Source organism: Schistocerca nitens, chromosome 1 (assembly GCF_023898315.1).
Source record: "Schistocerca nitens isolate TAMUIC-IGC-003100 chromosome 1, iqSchNite1.1, whole genome shotgun sequence".
NCBI lineage: Eukaryota > Metazoa > Arthropoda > Insecta > Orthoptera > Acrididae > Schistocerca > Schistocerca nitens.
In genome coordinates, this window is record NC_064614.1 from 26984059 (window position 1) to 26999734 (window position 15676).

At 44.0% G+C, this 15676-nt stretch overlaps 1 protein-coding gene across 1 annotated transcript in view; it reads right to left on the minus strand.

The window, feature by feature from the left end:
* LOC126258469 (Down syndrome cell adhesion molecule-like protein Dscam2) overlaps positions 1-15676 on the minus strand; it is a 687321-nt gene that overhangs the window by 479516 nt on the left and 192129 nt on the right. The window contains exon 2 of the mRNA XM_049955646.1: positions 6831-7011. Coding sequence (XP_049811603.1) covers positions 6831-7011 — 181 coding nt within the window. The remainder of the gene's footprint in view (positions 1-6830; positions 7012-15676) is intronic.

The following is a 15676-nucleotide window of genomic DNA, read 5'->3' on the forward strand; positions in this document are numbered from 1 at the left end:
ATCCGTTGGAACTCGATTACTCGATAAATAGTACAATTCTCAAGGCTGTCAATTCAACTAAGTATCTGGGTGTTAAAATTACGAACCACTTCAGTTGGAAAGACCACATAGATAATATTGTGGGGAAGGCGAGCCAAAGGTTGCGTTTCATTGGCAGGACACTTAGAAGATGCAACAAGTCCACTAAAGAGACAGCTTACACTACACTCGTTCGTCCTCTGTTAGAATATTGCTGCGCGGTGTGGGATCCTTACCAGGTGGGATTGACGGAGGACATCGAAAGGGTGCAACAAAGGGCACCTCGTTTTGTATTATCACATAGTAGGGGAGAGAGTGTGGCAGATATGATACGCGAATTGGAATGGAAGTCATTACAGTAAAGACGTTTTCCGTCGCGGCGAGATCTATTTACGAAATTTCAGTCACCAACTTTCTCTTCCGAATGCGAAAATATTTTGTTGAGCCCAACCTACATAGGTAGGAATGATCATCAAAATAAAATAAGAGAAATCAGAGCTCGAACAGAAAGGTTTAGGTGTTCGTTTTTTCCGTGCGCTGTTCGGGAGTGGAATGGTAGAGAGATAGTATGATTGTGGTTCGACGAACCCTCTGCCAAGCACTTAAATGTGAATTGCAGAGTAGTCATGTAGATGTAGATGTAGATGTAGACCCAGAAAATATTAAATGCAGGCTACCAGGTAGATTCCATTTTTCTTGACTTCCAGAAGGCGTTCGATACAGTTCCGCACTGCCGCCTGATAAACAAAGTGAGAGCCTACGGAATATCAGACCAGCTGTGTGGCTGGATTGAAGAGTTTTTAGCAAAGAGAACACAGTATGTTGTTATCAATGGAGAGACGTCTACAGACGTTAAAATAACCTCTGGCGTGCCACAGGTGAGTGTTATGGCACCACTGCTTTGCAAAATATATATAAATGACCTAGTAGATAGTGTCGGAAGTTCCATGCGGCTTTTCGTGGATGATGCTGTAGTATACAGAGAAGTTGCAGCATTAGAAAATTGCAGCGAAATGCGGGAAGATCTGCAGCGGATAGGCACATAGTGCAGGGATTGGCAACTGACCCTTAACATAGACAAATGTACTGTATTGCGAATACATAGAAAGAAGGATCCTTTATTGTATGATTATATGATAGAGGAACAAACACTGGTACAGTTACTTCTGTAAAATATCTGGGAGTATGCGTGCGGAACGATTTGGAGTGGAATGATCATATCACATTAATTGTTGGTAAGGCGGTCGCCAGGTTTAGATTCATTGGGAGAGTCCTTAGGAAATGTAGTCCATCAACAAAGGAGGTGGCTTACAAAACACTCGTTCGTCCTGTACTTGAGTATTGCTCATCAGTGTGGGATCCTTACCAGGTCGGGTTGACATAGGAGATAGAAAAGATCCAAAGAAGAGCGACGCGTTTCGTCACAGGGTTATTTGGTAAGCGTGATAGCGTTACGGAGATGTTTAGCAAACTCAAGTGGCAGACTCTGCAAGAGAGGCGCTCTGCATCGCGGTGTAGCTTGCTGTCCAGGTTTCGAGAGGGTGCGTTTCTGGATGAGGTATCGAATATATTGCTTCCCCTTACTTATACGTCCCGAGGAGATCACGAATGTAAAATTAGAGAGATACGAGCGCGCACGGAGGCTTTCCAGCAGTCGTTCTTCCCGCGAACCATACGCGACTGGAACAGGAAAGGTAGGTGATGACAGTGGCACGTAAAGTACCCTCCGCCATACACCGTTGGGTGGCTTGCGGAGTATAAATGTAGATGTAGATGTAGAAGGCTTGATTCAAGACGATAGTCACATTTATGCTGGGCAGTCTGCACTCGAACTCAACATCGTCATTGACGGTGTAATGGTTATTGTGTACAGCTCAGTGGACACTCGGGAGACGTATTCTCGCCGGATGGCATGGCAATTCTTATACGAGAATAAACCAAGCGAATACGGTTATCTGTCGAACAATAATCAGTGCGATATTAGGCGGAGGGTGTTCCACTTCTGCACCATATCCTCGCACCTGACACGAAACAAGCAACAGTTTCATGGACACACATACATCTACATCATACTTCGCAAGCCACCTAATGCTGAATGGCGGAGGGCACCTTTAGTACCACTAACTGAACCCCCTAACCCTAATCCACTCGCGAATAGCGCGTGAGAAGAACGATTGTCGTTAAGCCTCTGTGTGGCCTCTAAATTCTCGAATTTTCTCCTCATGGTCATTACGCGAGACGTGTGTAAGGGGAAGTAGTATGTTGTCCGAATCTTTCCGGAAAGAGCTCACTCGAAATTGCAATAGTTAGTCTGCCCGTGATGCCCGAAGCCTCTCTTGTAACGTCTGCCAACGGAGTTTGTTGAGCATCTGCGTAAGGCTCTCGTTTGTACTGAAAGATCCCGTGGCGAAACGTGCCGTTCTTCGTTGGATCTTCTCTGTCTCTTCTGTTAGTCCTATCTGGTATGGATCCCGTATAGATGAACAATACTCAATAATGGGTCGAATAAGCGCTTTATAAGTCACTTCTTTCGTGGATGAGTTACATTTTCTTAAGATTCTTCCTATGAATCTGAGTCTGGCATCCGTTTCTCCACTACTTGTTTTATATGGTCATTCCACTTAAGATCGCTCCGGATAGTTACTCGTAGATGTTTTACTGTAGATATTGTTTCCAACGGTTAGTCGTCAACAGTGTAGCCATACACCAGTGGATTTCTTTTCCAATGTATGCGCAATATGTTACATTTATTTACGTTCAGGGTCAAGTATGATACCGTGCACAATTCATCGATTCTCTGGAGGTCATTCTGTAAATCGTTACTATCTTCTGACGTTGCTACTTATATGGACAACGGCATCGTCTGTGAACAAACTTAGAGAGCGTCTGTCACTTTCTATTAGATCATTTATACATATTGTAAACAGTAACGATCCTATCACATTTCGTCCGCAGCTCGTGGTCTCGCGGTAGCGTTCTTGCTTACCGAACACGGGGTCCCGGGTTCGATTCCCGGCGGGGTCAGAGATTTTCTCTGCCTCGTGATGACTGGGTGTTGTGTGACGTCCTTAGGTTAGTTAGGTTTAAGTAGTTCCATAGTGCTCAGAGCCATTTGAACCATTTGAACCTATCACATTTCCTTGTGGTACGCCGGAAATTACCTTTGCATTTGTCGATTTTATTCCTTTAAAAGCGACATGTTGATTTCTGTGTGCAAGAAAGGAAAGTCTTGAAAACAGTCGCAAATCGACTCCGATACATGATAAGCTCGTTTTTTGTTTCACTAAACATCATCGCTCGACGGTGTGAAATGCCTCCATGTAGTCAAGGAACAAGGAATCAACCTGACCGCCATTGTCTACGGCGCTGTGGATCTCATGGAGGAACAGAGCGAACTGAGTTTCACAGAATCTCTGTTTACGGAATCCATGCTGATTTTTGTAGAGGAGATTTTCGAAGAATGTCATAATTCTTCAGCATAAAATATGTTCCATAATTCTACAACAGAATGATCTAAATGATATAGGTCTATAATTGTATGCATCTGTCCTACGGCCGTTTTTAGAAACGGGAATGAACTGCGCTTTCTTCCAGTAGCTAGGTACCCAACGTTGTTCAATCGATCTGTGATAAATTGCTGCTGTTTAATAAGAAATTCAGAACAACGGTACCCGACAAGAAAGTTATGGACGATCACAGTTTTTTGGGACATGCAGGATGCTGGCTGATTCCGTCACCCATGGAGGATACTGCCTGTTATTTTGCCACTCTGGAATGGGTTCAGAACACTTTCAGAAGGTGTTACATAGCTGTACGAAAACGCTTTCATATGTATGGCCTCGGTACTTGCGATTTGGTCCGGCGTTTCCTGTTGACTTTATGGGAACACCCTCCATAGCGCGAGGAATTCTCAACAAGAGATTTTCTTTTTTGGGGGGGGCTGTCAACAAAAACCTCTCCTGCATCCACTTGACAATCATTGCCGACTTTCAGGTGCATCCAAGCGGCTCATACCCCAAGACCCTTAGTTCTTTTATGCTGGTTCACCGACGCAACGAATGTTTCGACAGTCAGATTGACTATACGGGAAAACAATTTATACCGGTGCCTTTATAACTCTGTCCATTTCTTTGACTTCTTGAACAAATCTTTCATCGAAGAGGACGTGTTGCCTCACTTTTATAATCACGCTCGAATTTGCCTTTGGTTGAAAATAATTGAGGAATTCCTGTTAATTAAAGAAACAATAAGTGATCACAGGCCTGACATTAATACTCAAAATCGTCAAGATTAAAGTGGTTCCAATGCAAAAAATTGTACAAACGAGGGAAAAATATCATAATCCCTCCTTTAATCCCAACATCTGAAGAAAAGTGTACGCACTGCAAGCAAGTGGCACGCAAAAATTGTAATATTTACAGACTGAAATATGACGCCACGGAATACCAGTAAACTTGTATATGTCTGTCAGCTGACGTTCTTGTAAATGTGAAACAAAGTCACGTCACACAAAACGGATACAGCAAGAATCAGAGTGAGAACTAAGATCGATGCAATATTATTCCAGTTTAGTGCAGTAGAATCGAGGATGTAGGGCATTATATAAATGATATGCCCTCTAGTATTACGGGTAACTCTAAAATACGTCGGTTTGCTGATGACACTAGCTTAGTAGTAAAGCATGGTGTGTGCAACATTTTCTCGGTTTCAAACATCGCAGTTCATGACGTAAGTTCATGGCTCTAAATCACAGTAAGTTTCAGTTTTTATCGTTTCCAACACACAATTCAACAAAACCTGATGTTTTAATTTCACAGAATGTGCATATGATTAGTGAAACTGAACAGTTCAAATTTTTTGGTGTCCAGACAGATAGTAAACTGTCGTGGAAAGCGCACGTTCAGGATCTTGTTCAAAGACATAATGCTGACATTTGCAATATGCGAACGGTGTCTGAAGTGAGTGATCGTTCGACACGAAAAATAGTGTACTTTACGTATTTTCATTCGCTTGTGTCGTATGGTACACTTCACATTCTACAAGGATATTTTTGGCTCATGAACGGGCGCTTCGGGCAATAAGTGGTGTAAGTTCACGACCTTCTTGTCGACCCCTGTTCACGAGTCTGCGAGTCTGGATATTTCGACACTGACCTCATTTTTATATATATATATATATATATATATATATATATATATATATATATATATATATATATATATATGATGATCAGAAAGTCAGTATAAATTTGAAAACTTAATAAACCACGGAATAATGTAGATAGAGAGGTAAAAATTGACACAACTGCTTGGAATGACATGGGGTTTTATTAGAACAAAAAGAAAAACAAAGTTCACAAAATGTCACAGATGGCGCTGGACAGCAAAACTGCTACCGTGACGGGTGAGAGGTACGCCGATATGTAACAGAATCGCATCATCCCCAGCCTGGCTGATAAACACCTGCTGGAACGTACAATGTTTATGCAGGATGGCGCTCCACCCCATATTGCTAGACGCGTGAAAGATCTCTTGCGCGCATCGTTTGGTGATGATCGTGTACTCAGCCGCCAGTTTCGTCATGCTTGGCCTCCCTGGTCCCCAGACCTCAATCCGTGCGATTATTGACTTTGGAGTTACCTGAAGTCGTAAGTGTATCGTGATCGACCGACTTCTATAGGGATGCTGAAAGACAGCATCCGACGCCATTGCCTCCGGACATGCTTTACAGTGCTGTTCACAACATTATTTCTCGACTACAGCTATTATTGACGAATGATGGTGGACATATTAAGCATTTCCTGCAAAGAACATCATCTTTGCTTTGTCTTACTTTGTTATTCTAATTATTGCTATTCTGATCAGATGTAGCGCTATCTGTCGGACATTTTTGAACGTTTGTATTTTTTTGGTTCTAATAAAGCCCCATGTCATTCCAAGCATGTGTGTCAATTTGTACCTCTCTATCTACATTATTCCGTGATTTATTCAGTTTTCAAATTTATACTGACTTTTTGATCACCTGGTATATTCCTTGCTGTCGTTTCTTGTTAACAATATTAGTCTATTCCCAAGAATAAGCAGCTTTCACTCAGTTAATACTAGGCAGTCCAACCTGCATTTGGAACTGACTCCCTTAACTCTTGTGCAGAATGGTGTGCAGTATCCATTTTCAATAAGCTACAACTAGAACTCAAAAATCTTAGCATTAATCAACGCGCTTTCAAATCGAAATTGAATAGTTTTCACACGGGTCATTCCTTCTATTCTGTCGAGGACTTATTTGAAAAATTAAGTTGATTCTTGTTGTATTGTTGATTGAGTTTACTTAAACTTATGGATTGACCTTTTTTCGGGTTCATAAACATTTTATTTTTAACTGTTATTTCTTTTATATTGTAATTTCATGTTCCATGACCTTGGAGATTTGGTCGTCAATTTGGTCCTACGGAACTTGACGTGTAAATAAATAAAGGAAATAAGATGAAAAGTATGTTGGAGGGGTAATGAACAATACGAAATATCACCTGTTAAAAATTAGAAAGGAAAAACAGTAAACATGACAAAAACTGAATATGTAGCATTTATTGCTGAACACAGTAGTATGACACAGTAGTATGACGAGATTATGAAAGGTGGAGAGTGAATTTTGTTTGTTCAAACTCAGTTCCACTTGCAAATGAGTGTCGGACATTAGTGTCGCTAATGTCCTCGCCATTGACGACGCGCCCTGCCCTACACGTCAGACGCACCGTGATTAGCAACGTGCTGCTATTGAATTATGCAGGTGGGCAGCGCGGCGTCATCGCTCACCTGAGGCCGGGCACCGCGGTGACAGGTGATCCGTCTGCGTGCTGCCACGCGACGTCTGGGGGCGGGCTGCCGCGCGCCGCGCAGCTGACCTGCGACCCGGTGGAGTTGGAGAAGCGCAGCCGCGCCGGCGGCTCCTGCACCAGCACCGGCGCCTGCAGGCCCAACTGCCCGCGACACATGTCTGCAACAGGTAGGGAGAGAGGATCACCTGACGAAGAGCTGGTACTGCACAGAAAGCTAGGTGCGAAATGCAGCTGGTTGTTCTGCAGCTGACTAAAGTTACGATAACATTGTGCCTGCTCATTGTATTTGCAACTCTGTGGAACAAATACACTGTAATTCCCAAAAATTTAGCTTCATTTCTGTGTCATAATATAAACAGCGTCGAATATGACATGTTTCATTTTACAATGAAGTGAATACCCCTAGCTGCATACAGGTGTTGATATAAGTCAACGGGGACAGTTGAAAATGTGTAACCCGACCAGGACTCGAACCCGCGATCTTCTGCTTACTTGGTAGATGCTCTCTCCATCTGAGCCACTGAGAACACATATGATAGTGTGACTGCTTGGACTTATCTCTGGCACGCCTCGTGTGAGACCCACATTCGAAACCTATTGTCCCGCACTACATTCGTAGTGCCCCTGCCCATCATACTCATTACTCGCGGCTTTAGTGCCGATTCCCGTAAGTGTTCGGGCACTGTTTGTGCATCTGCACAGTAGAAGATGGTCGAATGGCCGGTCAGCCTTAATTATGTACAAATGAAGATGGTATCTGTTCTTTTGGACATGTCCGAAAGAACAGATACCATCTTCATATATATGTTTAATTTTCTTACTGTATTGTCTCCTTCAAGCGAAATGGTAAATACTCAAAGAAGTTATGGAAAGAAAGGATTTGAACCAACACAAAGTAGCATCAGCTGGTGATACGTTTTTTGAAATTAACAAAATCAATGGCAGAAGTAGGAAGTAGAAGTTTATTTCATTTGGTGCTCAGAAGCCTTGATATGACTTACCAGTAAGTTTTCAGAGATAGACTGCCAAGAAACCAATTGGATAATTGTCTTGACAGATCGTGAATTTTCACGTCTACAATAATTTAGGTTGAGAAGCTGAATAGGTTTCCTCGGAACATGTAATGGTCTTCAGTGAAGTTAAAGACAGCAAAGTGTAAAGAAGACTTAGGACAGTTCTTTAGTAAGTATCAGTCTAGAGAGTACTGCTGCCAATAAGATATTAACACATATGCTTTATGTCTGTAATTTTTGAAAATTAAAGCTTGCTTTAGAAATACATTAGTTATCTCCAGCGTATAGCAAATGGACGATCCAATTTGCATATATAACATTCATTAATAAAAATGTGTCATAAATTTTCATCATATATAACCACAATGTAAAGTATTTTGACACAGTTTTAACTGTCGATTGAGTAATAACATACAGTGCACTTCCTCAATGTTTTGGTGTATGGTTGTTATTCTGTAAAGTACCGACAGGAAGGGTACACCTGTGCTGAATTTATCTTTGGCTTCAATTTAGCCTGAACTTACTGAAGTCATTCTTTTGTGTACTATTTACTTCGTGGATGAATTATGTTTTCCCAGGGTTATTGTAATTAATTTCAGCCCGACATCTGCATTTCTTACAACTAGTTTAATGTGGCCGTTTGAGTTAAAAGCGCTCAAAACGATTACTCGTTGGTGTCTCACTCTTTTTACAGTATCTAGTGATTCGTTTTGAATACTGTAATCAAAAGTAGCGGCTTTATCCGGCTGTACATGCGCTATACGGTCAGTTACCAGTTCGTGTAGAAAATATAGTTCACAAAGGGAGGAGAGAACGAAATGAATTTTCACATCTGATTACAAAATAGAGCCAAATTTGCAAAGAATTCGGCAGTGCCATCGCACTTATCAGCATGACGTTGCACGACCTCGGGCGTAGATGCACGCACTGATTTGGTTGGGAAGGATGTATCTTTTCTTGACGCAAGCTGGGCCACAACTGTTGTAACCCTGTCTGTGTTGATTCCCTGTGCACATGGCACAGCGCTGGTAAAGTATTTAACAATGAAATTCACCAACAGCCGTGCAATTGAGATGTTATTTTATTTTATTTTCGCTACCAATTTCGGCAGTTCACTATGCCGTCATCAGGTCCCATATCTACCTCTAAAAAATTATCGATATTGGCATATTGGGGCCATATGTTTCTGGATGTCTTTAATTCTCAAGTGCTTCATTCGAAGACTTGACTTGCAGTCAAGGGCAGCTCGTTTTGTATTATCACGAAATAGGGGAGAGAATGCAACGGACACGATGGGTGAATTAGGGTGGCATTCATTAAGACAAAGGGGCTTTTCGTTGCAGCAGAATCTTCTCGTGAAATTTCAACCACCAGCTTTCTCCTCCGAATGCTGAAATATTCTGTTGTCTCCCACCTACATAGCGAGAAACGATCATAATGATAAAGCTAAAGAAATCAGAGCTAGCACAGAAAGATTTAAGTTATAGTTTTCCCCGCGCGCTGTTAGAGGGTGAAACGTAGAGAAATAGGTTGAAGGTGGTTCGATGAACACTGTACCACGCACTTAATTGTGGATAGCAGAGTAATCATGTAGCTGTAGATGTAGATCTCAGATTCAAGTATAGAAGTAAATGAAATGATAAGATTTAGTAGCTGAATTAAAAACTTAAGTTGAAGATAATTCGAAATTACACGTGTTTGCATATCTGTCAAATGAAAAGTTGCTGCTGGATAGCATTCAATAAATTGTTGTTCCGTGTCGATCATCATTCTCATCCTACCCAAAGATGGTTGCTACGGCCATTCTTAGTTCATTCAACGGGCGAAGTGGGTTCCCAACACGGTGCAATCGAAAGTGCTCGTCTCGACAATTACCGCAGGCAGTTGCATTCGGTTGAATCCCTGCTTCCTAGGGGAAGGTGTTTACGAGACATGTGTAGCGTGCTCGTGAATTATCGTATTGAAGAACAAACCCATCACCAAAATGTTGAGTGTAGGACTGGTCGATAGGTTGAATGTCCCTATACCGATACCGGACAACGATCACATTACCCACGACAGAGGTGAGAGGCGTTCCACATCGGGCGAAAAGTGTCAGACCTGCCTCGCTGTTGAGCCCGTGTGGTCCTACACCTAAGACGTCCCTTGATTTCGAACTGCCTCCTCAATCTTCTACGGCGGCCATCAGGCCTCAGACAGACCTGTAGTCATCGAGGTGTTCCGTTGCCTACCTTCTTTGTGCTCCAGACAACTGGAGGGTTTGAATGTTTTTCGTTAAAGACGCCTAGATGCTTCATTCATCGAGTGGAGCGTTGTCAACTGTCTGGATCGACACATATCTCGAAGTTGCCACGAGTCAGCGAGTGCGCAGTTTAGTTTCATTCTCCTCGGGGGAGCGTCCAGTCATAATTTGTAGGTCGCGACCGTCAGCCGATATTGTCTGCAGATGACCACTACGAGGCAGGTCCCGAATGTTTTTCGCCCCACAACAGCGGCTGAATGTTAGATTGACGTTACTGTGGTGTCTAAATATCCTCTGTGGGAGTCTCTGTGCCGACAGCCTCTCTTGTGTTAAAACTGAAGGGCGCCTTTCATAAATGGTGCAACCACTCGCTGTGTGTTAATCACTTGTCTTACAGATGAACATTCACTGTGGCAACTGCATGAGTTTGCAAACAGGTTAAGAATAGGTAATTCTTGTGGCAACAATAGACCAGCGCCGATCAGAGTGCTGGGCGGGAGTATTCCAGTTAGTGACCTACTGCAGTTTGAAGCACAGGGCCCATTTTCTCTCGTCTTACGTCACGGGCAGCGCTCCGTAGCAGAAGCTTCTAAGACTCTTGTCTTGTGTGTTTCATATGGACACATTCGAGCCACAACTATCAACATAATGGTGAACATGTGTGTCTTATTGACACGACTTGAAACCATGAAAGTGTGTATGTAGCACCGGTCTCCTCGTGAATAACGCCTACATCAGCATCTACATTTACATCATAACTATGCAAACAGTGTCAAGTGCACGGCCGAGCATTACGTTCCTTCGTACCAATCGTTGAGGCTTTTCGCAGTGCACGGGGCACAGAAACAGTGACTACCCAATTGCCTCTGTGTGTGCTGTAACTGATCTAATATCTTCCACACCATCGCTATGGGAGCGATATGTAGGGTTTTGTAGTATATTCCTAGAGTCGTCATTTAAAGCATTTTCTTGAAATCTTGCAAATAGTCTTTCTCGGGAATAGTTAACCTCTATCTTGAAGAGTATGCTGGTTCAGTTCTTTCAACATTTCTGTGACAATCTCCGCTTGTCAGACAAACCTGTGACCGTTCGTCCTACCCTTCTCTGTATACGTTAAATGTCCCCTGTTAGTTATACAGCCTCTCTTTGGCAAGGCTACTTATCAACAATTTGTAAATTTAATTTTCGCGCCATGATGTTAAGAGGGGATGCTAAATGTTCTTATTCCATTTTTCTCTTTAACCATAACTGTTGACTTGGTGTGTCAGTTCTGTTTATGAATTATGCTACATTTTTCATATATTTAGGCTTTACGAAGTCATTAACTTACAGCTTTCTTCTGTTCACAAAATGTGCCATGTGTTTCATACCTCCATGTGTTTGAATACTTAATATGTCCAGAATGAGATTTTTCACTCTGCAGCGGAGTGTGCTCAGATGGTAGAGCACTTGCCCGCGAAAGGTAAAGGCCCAGAGTGTGAGTCTCGGCCCAGCACACAGTTTTAATTTGCCAGGAAGTTTCTTTTACTTAATATTTGTTTGATACAAAGCGTGTTCCCTTCACTTGTTGCAGTCTACTCACGGGCTGGGCTACACAGGCTCACAGCGTTGCATTTACCTTCCGTAGGAAACTACGAGTTATACGGCGGAGGACACGGCCCCATCGTAATCAATGCTTCCGCCACACACGCACTCAATTTCAGGTCAACAGAAAATTTTTGGAAATCTGTGGTAAGTTCACATGGGACCAAACTGATGAGGTCATCAGTCCCTAGGCTTACACACAACTTAATCTAACTTAAACTAACTTACGCTATAGACAACAGACACGCACCCATGCCCGAAGGAGGACTCGAACCTCCGACGGGGGAAGCAGCGAGAACCATGACAAGACCCCCAGACCGCACGGCTACTCCGCGCGGCATAGCGAACACATGTCAAACACATTCGTTCAGCGCAAATTGAACCTATAAGGCCCGATTTCAGTACACTTTGAGGCAGTATAGTAAGAACTCTGCAATCAATGTTCTATTTCAAACCGCTTCTCCCCTCTCTACTCCCACGGCCACCTTCCGCAAACCTTTGCGAGAGTTTTGCCATCTCAGAAAAAATAATTTCAAGCCAGAAGCCAGATTGCGCCGTTAATGGGCCACACTCAGTGTATGCGGAGATTTTCAGGGCTGGAATCTGGTTCATAATTTTGTATGTACTGTCAGGTGCATTTCCAAAAGTAGGAGCAGGCCTACAGAGTGGCCACGTGCGAGCAGTCCAAATTTTGTGTGACATTTCGAAGGGTGCCGAGAAACTGAACACAAGCCACATAGTCCCGTTCACATCTGTAGAAATAGTGCGCTCTGGTGAACTTCACAAGAACTGCAAGTATATTTTTCCTGTCATTGCAAAGTCGGCTTTACGAGTCGATATCCTGTATTCGAAAGTCCATTGAAAAAGAGGTTACTAAAAACAGCGTCCTAAATGTGAAATAATTTGGGTGAAGGTCACGGTTAAAGCAGGCTCAAACATGGTAATTGGATGTCTCTATAGGCCCCCTGGCTCAGCAGCTGTTGTGGCAGAGCACCTGAAGGAAAATTTGGAAAATATTTCAAGTAGATTTCCCACCATGTTATAGTTCTGTATATTTCTGGGTGGACATTTTAATTTACCAGATATAGACTGGGAGACTCAAACGTTTATAACGGGTGGCAGGGAAAAAGAATCCAGTGAATTTTTTTTAAATGCATTATCTGAAAACTACCTTCAGCAGTAAAACAGAGAACCGACTCGTGGCGATAACATAGACCTTCTGGTGATTAACAGACCCTAACTATTTGAAACAGTTAACGCAGAACAGGGAATCAGCGATCATAAAGCGGTTACTGCGTCGATGATTTCAGTCGTAAAAAGAAATATTAAAAAAGGTAGGAAGATTTTTCTGTTTAGCAAAAGTTTTATCTCAAGTACACATAGTGTTGAGGATCAGTGGCGGAAGATCAAAACCATCGTACAATATGCGTTAGATGAGTATGTGCCAAGGAAGATCGTAAGAGATACAAAAGAGCCAGCGTAGTACAACAATCGCGTTAGAAAACTACTACGGAAGCAAAGGGAACTTTACAGCAAACATAAACATACGTTGGTTGGTTGGTGTGCGGGATTAAAGGGACCAGACTGCTACGGTCATCGGTCCCAAACATAAACATAGTCAAAGCCTTGCAGACAAACAAAAATTACTCGAAGCGAAATGTAATGTGAGGAGGGCTATCCGAGAGGCGTTCAACGAATTCGAAAGTAAAGTTCTATGTACTGATTTGGCAGAAAATCTTGAGAAATTTTGGTCTTATGTCAAAGCGGTTGGTGGATCACAACAAAATGGTACTGAAACAGAGAATGACAGACTAAAGGCCGAAATACTAAATGTCTTTTTCCAAAGCTGTTTCACAGAGGAAGACTGCACTGTAGTTCCTTCTCTAGGTTGTCGCGCAGATGACAAAATGTTTGATGTCGAAATAGATGACAGAGCGAAAGAAAAACAATTAAAATCGCTCAAAAGAGGAAAGGCCGCTGCACTTCATGGGATACCAGTTTGATTTTACACAGAGTACGCGAAGGAACTTGCCCCCCTTCTTGTAGCAGTGTACCGTAGGTCTCTAGAAAAGCGTAGCGTTCCAAATGATTGGAAAAGGGCATAGGTCATCCCAGGTTTCAAGAAGGGACGTCGAACAGATGTGGAGAACTATAGACCTATATCTCTAACGTCAATCAGTTGTAGAATTTTGGAACATGTATTATGTTCAAGTAATATGACTTTTCTGGAGACTAGAAATCTACTCTGTAGGAATCAGCATGAGTATCGAAAAAGATGATCGTGTGAAACCCATCTCGCGCTATTCGTCCACGAGACTCAGAGGGCCATAGACACGGGTTCCCAGGTAGATGCCGTGCTTCTTGACTTCCGCAAGGCATTTGATACAGTTCCCCACAGTCGTTTAACGAACAAAGTAAGAGCATATGGACTATCAGACCAATTGTGTGATTGGATTGAAAATTTCCTATATAACAGAACGCAGCATGCCATTCTCAATGGAGAGAAGTCTTCCAAAGTGAGAGTGATTTCAGGTGGGCTGCAGGGAAGTGTCGTGGGACCGTTGCTATTCACAATATATACACTCCTGGAAATGGAAAAAAGAACACATTGACACCGGTGTGTCAGACCCACCATACTTGCTCCGGACACTGCGAGAGGGCTGTACAAGCAATGATCACACGCACGGCACAGCGGACACACCAGGAACCGCGGTGTTGGCCGTCGAATGGCGCTAGCTGCGCAGCATTTGTGCACCGCCGCCGTCAGTGTCAGCCAGTTTGCCGTGGCATACGGAGCTCCATCGCAGTCTTTAACACTGGTAGCATGCCGCGACAGCGTGGACGTGAACCGTATGTGTAGTTGACGGACTTTGAGCGAGGGCGTATAGTGGGCATGCGGGAGGCCGGGTGGACGTACCGCCGAATTGCTCAACACGTGGGGCGTGAGGTCTCCACAGTACATCGATGTTGTCGCCAGTGGTCGGCGGAAGGTGCACGTGCCCGTCGACCTGGGACCGGAACGCAGCGACGCACGGATGCACGCCAAGACCGTAGGATCCTACCCAGTGCCGTAGGGGACCGCACCACCAGTTCCCAGTAAATTAGGGACACTGTTGCTCCTGGGGTATCGGCGAGGACCATTCGCAACCGTCTCTATGAAGCTGGGCTACGGTCCCGCACACCGTTAGGCCGTCTTCCGCTCACGCCCCAACATCGTGCAGCCCGCCTCCAGTGGTGTCGCGACAGGCGTGAATGGAGGGACGAATGGAGACGTGTCGTCTTCAGCGATGAGAGTCGCTTCTGCCTTGGTGCCATGATGGTCGTATGCGTGTTTGGCGCCGTGCAGGTGAGCGCCACAATCAGGACTGCATACGACCGAGGCACACAGGGCCAACACCCGGCATCATGGTGTGGGGAGCGATCTCCTACACTGGCCGTACACCACTGGTGATCGTCGAGGGGACACTGAATAGTGCACGGTACATCCAAACCGTCATCGAACCCATCGTTCTACCATTCCTAGACCGGCAAGGGAACTTGCTGTTCCAACAGGACAATGCACGTCCGCATGTATCCCGTGCCACCCAACGTGCTCTAGAAGGTGTAAGTCAACTACCCTGGCCAGCAAGATCTCCGGATCTGTCCCCCATTGAGCATGTTTGGGACTGGATGAAGCGTCGTCCCACGCGGTCTGCACGTCCAGCACGAACGCTGGTCCAACTGAGGCGCCAGGTGGAAATGGCATGGCAAGTCGTTCCACAGGACTACATCCAGCATCTCTACGATCGTCTCCATGGGAGAATAGCAGCCTGCATTGCTGCGAAAGGTGGATATACACTGTACTAGTGCCGACATTGTGCATGCTCTGTTGCCTGTGTCTATGTGCCTGTGGTTCTGTCAGTGTGATCATGTGATGTATCTGACCCCAGGAATGTGTCAATAAAGTTTCCCCTTCCTGGGACAATGAATTCACGGTGTTCTTAT